This window comes from Argentina silus, assembly GCF_951799395.1.
Source record: "Argentina silus genome assembly, chromosome: 7".
NCBI lineage: Eukaryota > Metazoa > Chordata > Actinopteri > Argentiniformes > Argentinidae > Argentina > Argentina silus.
The window spans coordinates 9683902-9691136 of NC_139661.1; the positions used below are offsets into that span (position 1 = coordinate 9683902).

The following is a 7235-nucleotide window of genomic DNA, read 5'->3' on the forward strand; positions in this document are numbered from 1 at the left end:
AAAAAAAAACACTGTCCAATATAGCATAAAATGGTTGCAAATTGTTTGTTTTATGAGTGGATAAAGATAAGACAAATGTCATCTGTATGGAATAAAAAAATGTAGTTATGTTTTATAATCATAGGCGGTAATAACTGAACATGGTAATAACTGAAAATCATTTGTTATAAAAGAACGCTTTTGCTGAGGGTTGGACCGTGTGACTTGCACCATGGACATCAAGCATATCCTAAGCTCACTGCTTACGATAACATTCCCATGACAGCTCCTGATGTGTTCATTGGTGTGTTGGGTTGGGTTGGGTTGTTGGTGGGTTGTTACAAAGGGAATTAAAGGATTTAGTGTTTCTATTAGACATGTTGATAGGTTGACTTTAGGCTATTTAAGACAGGAAGTAACATCTCCATAGCACTGCAATCATTGAGACATGATTCCATGTTCTCATTGATGATGTAACAGTCCTGATGATGCAAATGGTGCAGCAGGTCCACCACTTGTAGTCTACTTTATACAGTATCAGTGAAGTCATCTTAGGACCTCACACATTATTGAAATACTAGGAATGCCAGTACAGTATGCGCCCCAAGGGGTCACTGTTGAGCTTCACATGCTCCAAAAAAGCACCTACTTGATCTGCGCAATCATGTCTCTGACATCAATAGTGAAATTCCATATTTGCGGAGTACTTTCACAGAGCTGCACCTTAGTAGCCAGATAGAAGATGCAATAACCTCAGAATTTCATCTGCACATTGTCACCATAGAACAAGTGAAAGACAGATCTACCATAGTTTGGATATAATATCGGATTAATGAGTCACCAAGTGGGAGGAGAGCAGTAGGAGGATGATCATTTTATGAGGCAATATTATGACTAACAATTCATTACATGTCTAAATGACAGTGAATGTGTGCTTCCTTTCGGGTGCTGGGGGTCACATATGTCCTAAAAGTTTGCTTGTGTGTGTCCAGACTCTTTAGCATGCTCAGGCAAAGATTGTTCTCATGGCAGTGGCGTTTTCAGGACTTAGGAGCCTTTGTCTGGCCATCAACAAAAGCCTTTGGATGACTGGTGAGGCTGGCTCACAGTACAGCTGTGTGCGTGTATGGGCAGGTCAGTGGAATGACTGGAGCTCCGGAGGACTAAGCACTCGAAAAAATGTGGTTTGGTGAGATTGTAGATTAGAAGCGAGGGAGGGGCTGAGGACAGGTGCTGACTTCCAGAGGGGAGACAAAAGACACCCTTGAAGTTCTCCATGGATTCTGGGAGAAATCTCAAAGATTACAACTTTTTTAGTGTGTTGTTTTTTTTGGCTCTGGTGAATTTGATTTGTGTGAATAGTAGCAATGCTTTCCACCCCTGGCATTCATTTCTGGACAAGACATAATGAAGGTGCTTATGTGTTGCTGGGACAGTCAGTGAGCAGTTTAACAGTATTTTCCCTTTCTGAGAGACCTTTGATCACGCTTTACCTGCAATACAATAACAACAACAGCAAGAGAAGGAGGGAGGGAGGGTGTGATTGCCTTGAGAGCCAACCAATAGCAATGCAGGAAGAGAGTTTCTTGGAAAACAGAGCAACCCTCTGCACTCACCTGATACGTTACCTGGCAGAGCACAAGCCCAGCATCTAATTTCCTTTCCATTACGAACCATTATTTTGGCTCATTGTGTTCTGTAAGCTCCAGCAGTGAAGGTGGTCTTCTACATTCGGCTTTATTTACAGACAAAGACAAGGAGCCATGGCTGTTGCCAATTTTCACTACATAACGCGGATGAGCAGTGGTTTCAAAGTCTACATCTTGGAAGGTAATAACTGCTTTTCTTTTATTACTATTATTCAACAACACATAATTATGCCACTGTGATCTAGCTGTCTTACGTACTAAATGGTCATAGCTTCAACAGGCATTGCTTATGATGATTGCGAGTTTGTTGTTAGGCTGTTAGTTTTGCTGATATGCATATCCAGTATGCTCTGAAATAATTTCCCTATGTAAACTCTAATGTTTAAGAAACATAAAAAGAATGTACTGTAAAATATCTGTCTAATTTTTTTATGTGAGTAAAATAACGGTAAAAAACTAAATGTTGGGTCAACTTAAAAAAGTAAATTTAAAGTAAAACAAAATGTTGAAAAAATGAAAAATACATGTTTTTAAGGTATTCAGAGTTTTGAATGCAAGTTTCCTCTTGATGATGCTACACTTGTACACAAAATGAGTCAGTTCCTGTATGTGTGACACTCGACACGACTCCAGAAAGTAGATGTTAGATTAGATTTGTATAAATGCTGTGTACAGAACATTCCTGCATGGTTGATGGCAGATGGGGAGACACTTAAGATGTCTTGTTTCATCTACTGATGGGGAACAAATAAGCATGCCTCAGGCATAAGAAAGTCAGCCAAGGTGTGGTTTTCACCAGTCCCCCACCACTGGCTTCCACACTGACACTCTGCTGGCTGAGGGAGGAGGTCAGAGGGTTAGAGGTTGGGATGTAATACCTGGAAAGGTCAGGATGTGGATTGGAATGAGTATTGGAATTAGGGGGACTATTCTTTATAACCCCACTGTTCTCTTACAATGCAATACAATATTTAATCTCAATGTAGCAATATAGTGGAACATTGTATGATAATGAAGGGCATTTCTTTTCATAATATAGGTCATTTGAATATAGTGTAGGGAATATAGCTTGAAGATATCAGGGGTGTTGTGAGGTAGGCATATTCAAGTATTTAATTTAGGTATTTTCGTAACAATACCAAACAAAAGGACCGCTTATTTAGTCCCATTTAATAACACAAAGGATGTTAGCACCTGTTGATGTGTTTCAGTTAGTTTCTACTGCATACTCATAGAATCTGTGTATTGTAATGACTGTTGTAAGACATTGGTTTTCTCTGGAGTTACTCCAATCAGGGTCTGAAAACAAAGTGTCAGGTTTGCCCAACTCAATCAACATTTACAAAAGAGGTTGATCTTCCTCTCTTAAATATGTCAATTGGACGGATGCCATCATTGTATGTAGAAAAACAACATTTACCGTTAACACTGAATCAGCTGAGCCGTGGTGTAATACTCGCTGATCAGGTATGTCTAGTTCTACCGCTTAACGGAGTTTACAATTAACGGTGGCATGAAAGCTTTCCCACGAATCTGTCATGCAGGTGATGAAGTGTATGTCACCGATCAAAACAACCAGTCACTTATTCACTGATTGCCACACCTAATGTCTGGCAAGTGTAGTGTATCAAGTGTGGGACATTTTCACCTGTTTCAATATCTATCTATCTGTCTATCTATCTGTCTATCTATCTGTCTATCTATCTGTCTATCTATCTATCTATCTATTTTATCTATCTGTCTGTCTGTCTGTCTGTCTGTCTGTCTGTCTGTCTGTCTGTCTGTCTGTTCCTTGAATAGGAACTATCAACTTAATGTTCTTTATCTTTCCCCTTGTAGGTCAGCCCAACCTAAGAAGTGAGGATCGATACAGACATATGACCAATGAGAGAGTTCGAGTACCACCAGTGCATCCAATCAACCATCCAATCAAGCGCAAACACAGCTCTGAACGCGGCCTAACATTGGAGGAGAGGTTTGTGCAACCTTTTCACCTCTTATCCCGCCTCTGCAACTTCAACTACAACTTTGATTGATGTCTCTATGTCCGGTGTGTGATGCCATGTGTGGTTTTGTGCTGTAGGCGAGAGAGGGTACAGAGCAGGAGCCGTGCCAGAAGTGCTCAGAGGCCAGCTGTATTCAGTGTTCCACAGAGCCCCACATCCTCCTGGAGCCCAACCCCTAGCCCCACAGGTCATCTGCCCAGCCATGTGTATCCCACACCATCCATGGATGAGCCACTGGACCTCATTAAGAAACCAAGGAAAGAGCCTGAGAGGACAGAGCAGAAGACCAAAAGCACTGCACCAAGTCAGATACAGGTAATTTTAACAGAAAGTTTTAACTTGTAAGGGAATGGGTCCAGGTGCTATCAACACAAGGAATGTAGGATCTGTTTTTCTCTCAATGTAAAGGTCAGATGTTTAAACCGATAAGGTATACCTGGGCTTTTACTGTAGAGAAGACATACTGTATGCGCCTCTATAATTTCTTAGTGTAGCCTCAGGCAGTCAGAGCCTCCATATCTCTCAGATCTCTGTAGCTAGTTATTCTAAATGCTCAGCACACTCTATTCCCAAAAGCTTCTACAGGCCTCTGCTTGTTCAAGATATGCAATTCAGCCGGATTCGGGAAGAAAATGTGAGCAATGGTGGGAGGAATGTCATCAACAAGACCAAACAGACTGCTCCTCTCTATCCTGTTTATGCCACCCTGGTGGGGGTGAACAGATTTCAATCCCCATCCGAACAACGTTTATTCTGTTTTCACAATGAAAACTGAACCCTCAACAAAAACGTGTTGAAATATATCAAGTTGACATAGAACTGTTAGAACTGCTAGAACAGCCAAGTGTTTGAGGAAAAATAGGGAAATGACAATTAATCATTGTATGTATTTTTGTCATATGAGCACTTCGTTCAACTGACCAATGATTGTTTTTTCCCCTCTGTCAGATGCGTCCCTCTGTGATCACCTGTGTCTCTTCCACAAGAAACCCAACCTGCAGGTCTGAGGTCCGCTCTAGCCACTCCTCAGGTAAGTCTTGTGATCCCCCATACAACTGTAACCTGCTTATGTCGTTGCTGCTTCCAGTTGACACAGTGGAGTCACGTTGCTGTTGTTACATTGTGAGCCTGTCTGACATCTACTGTCCATTGCAGTGATATCGAAGCGCAGCTATGACCATGTGGTGGAGGAGCACTTCCAGAGAAGCTTGGGGATGGACTATCAGCGGGCCAGCTCTCGCCAGCTCTCCATCAGTGTCTCCGTGGACGACCACTTTGCCAAGGCCTTGGGAGAGAAGTGGCTTCAGATCAAGTCTAAGTCCTCCTCATGTTCCTCGTCTACGTCATCTCCACCCAGCAGTCCAAGTGTTACTCACTCCCCCAGCTACGGCAACAGCCCAACTCAAGCGCTTAAAGATTCTCCAACCACGACAACACCCAACTCCCGCCTCTGGTCACTCAAATAAAACAGCTAGCACCTTAACTAAGGTGAAACAATGAACTTTGGTACAAAGAGCGGTCTATGCAGATCAACGACAGGTCCATGCTTTTCAAGGAACGAGAGCACCAAGAAGACTGTTCGTTTTTGAGATAGGATAGATTAAAGAACAGATGGAGAAGTATTTGTGCAGTGCATCTCCATGACTCTATTCCCAGTTTATGAAAAGGCGGAAATTAGTCCAATTTCAAGGGGCAAATGTCACACTGATGTGATGTCTTTATTTCTTTTCATTTCTGTCCCAAGCTACCTGTCAATAGCATATCAATCGCTGAAATAGATGGTGATGTGGGAGGATAGGAAACTATAACAAAAGATTCCCATTATATTTCATGTGTCTTACTTCATTTCACATGGGTAACATACCACCATTTTCATGAATGTGTATTTATATCTAACAAACCTGGGTCCCATTTTCAGGCTAATATCTGCTTTGTATAGTGCTAAATCACAAAAATTGTAGAGTACTCATCAAATGTTTGTAAAACTATGGACAACTCAAAATGAGTCAAACTCACCAGTTATTTGTGACTGGATATTACAAGTTCATTAGCTGTATGGGTTAAACCTGGATCTGTATAACATTCATGTGCAACCTGGTGATGAAAGCTTATGCACATACTTGTTTTTAAAAAAACAATGTAATGCCTTAAAAACTGATTAAATGCATTATAAATTGAACCCAATGTCATGAATACTTTAGTGTCTAAGATTGTATTTTTTAGTATATCCTATCCTATTCATGTGCCACGTACAACTGACCATTTGGGCAGAAAACAAACTAGTTTTTCAGTTAACACAACACACATTGTCTAAGTCAAGACTGACTACAAATAATGAAGACAGAGTGAGAGGATGATCACAGTGTGTGTCACTTTGAGATGGAAAAGGTAAAAAAACAAAGATAAGTAAAACATTTTTTTTTTTTTTTTTAAGCCAGGTATTCATACGGACGCTATAGTCTGCTAGCCAGGTGAGGTACAGGTGTAAAGTAGTGTTCCAGACAGCCTAATATAAGACGTGAGTCACCATGTGTCTGCGGTACATCCTCTATCCACGTACACCAGGTGAAAAGGGGGAAGATTTCTGCTCTGCTGTTGATTCAATGGAGAGGGGGAGGGTTATCCTTATTGGATACTGATGAGTCATATAAGTGGTAACCTTTAGTGTTTGGGGGTTTGAACCCCCTCTGGGCTTAAACTAACAGTGAAGTAGAGGGAAGGTGAGAAGCTCTGATCTATTGGGAGATTCAGGGAATGTATGGAGCATGTTCCAGCAGGCACCAGGGCTTGTGCTCTAACATTCCTGTCTCCTGAGAAAATGATTCTGAAAGATCCTACAGATCCTGTTTGGCAAGGGAAGGAGGGAGGGACACGGGGAAGGAAGGGCAGGGCTAATATAGGTCCTAGCTTGAGAACAAATCTGGCTTTTCAGTTGCTTATTTGCATGTTCCATCTTGTCTAACTTGTTAAATGATACGCTGCATTGGAACATTTTCCAGAAATGATGCCTTTGAACATGATCGCTACATGTTTTACAGCATAGCATGTAGAGAGGTGTAACCTGAAAATGCTGCCAGAACTGCAAGCTAACCAGCATTGATGGACTGAGCTGCAGATCCTGCTGGTTTAATGGAAATGAGTCACTAAATAATATGCCATAGTGACAGATTAGACAACAAATAATCTTGTATTTGAGAACTAGTTGCAATGTGAAGTGAAGGCATCTCTAATGATAATTAATTGAGGCAAATTGGCAATACAAACCAATAGGAGTTACTGTATTGCTCTAATACAATACTGTATTGTTGAATGCTGTCTTTCCATCGCTTTCATATTTGTTCAATATGCATTAATGCCATCTAGAGGAGCTGAGGGAAATTGCGTTTTCAGATCTGGAGCAGAGCCAGTTGAGAGGTGCCATTGGACAAATGCAATCTTGGGGCTCCAATTTGCTTCCGCTTAAGAGCGCTGCGCAACACGATGTTTTAGTTGACATGGCCGCTAAACTGTTATTTTGTTCAGCAAAGTTCCAATTCGAGTATAGAGGCGGAGGGCAGGTCTTCATGACATGAAGATTTCTCTTGTTTTCGGCTGAATAAAT

General features: G+C 41.4%; 1 protein-coding gene across 1 annotated transcript; it reads left to right on the top strand.

Annotated features, from left to right (window-relative positions):
- The first annotated feature begins 1151 nt into the window (after positions 1–1151).
- On the top strand, positions 1152–5810 carry vgll4l (vestigial like 4 like). Its single transcript, XM_083673379.1, has 6 exons — positions 1152–1418; positions 1727–1809; positions 3468–3603; positions 3712–3949; positions 4583–4664; positions 4790–5810. Exons 1-6 carry the CDS (start codon positions 1387–1389, stop codon positions 5098–5100), a joined length of 882 nt encoding a protein of 293 aa, XP_083529505.1. The 5' UTR covers positions 1152–1386; the 3' UTR covers positions 5101–5810.
- The last annotated feature ends 1425 nt before the right edge of the window (positions 5811–7235 follow it).

Bases quoted from the DNA above. Each gene is read 5' to 3' on its own strand.
- vgll4l (XM_083673379.1), top strand. From the start codon at position 1,387: ATGAAGGTGCTTATGTGTTGCTGGGACAGTCA. The intron at 1,810-3,467 runs GTAATAACTGCT...TTCCCCTTGTAG, and splicing joins CAAAGTCTACATCTTGGAAG to GTCAGCCCAACCTAAGAAGT. The intron at 3,604-3,711 runs GTTTGTGCAACC...TTTGTGCTGTAG, and splicing joins GGCCTAACATTGGAGGAGAG to GCGAGAGAGGGTACAGAGCA.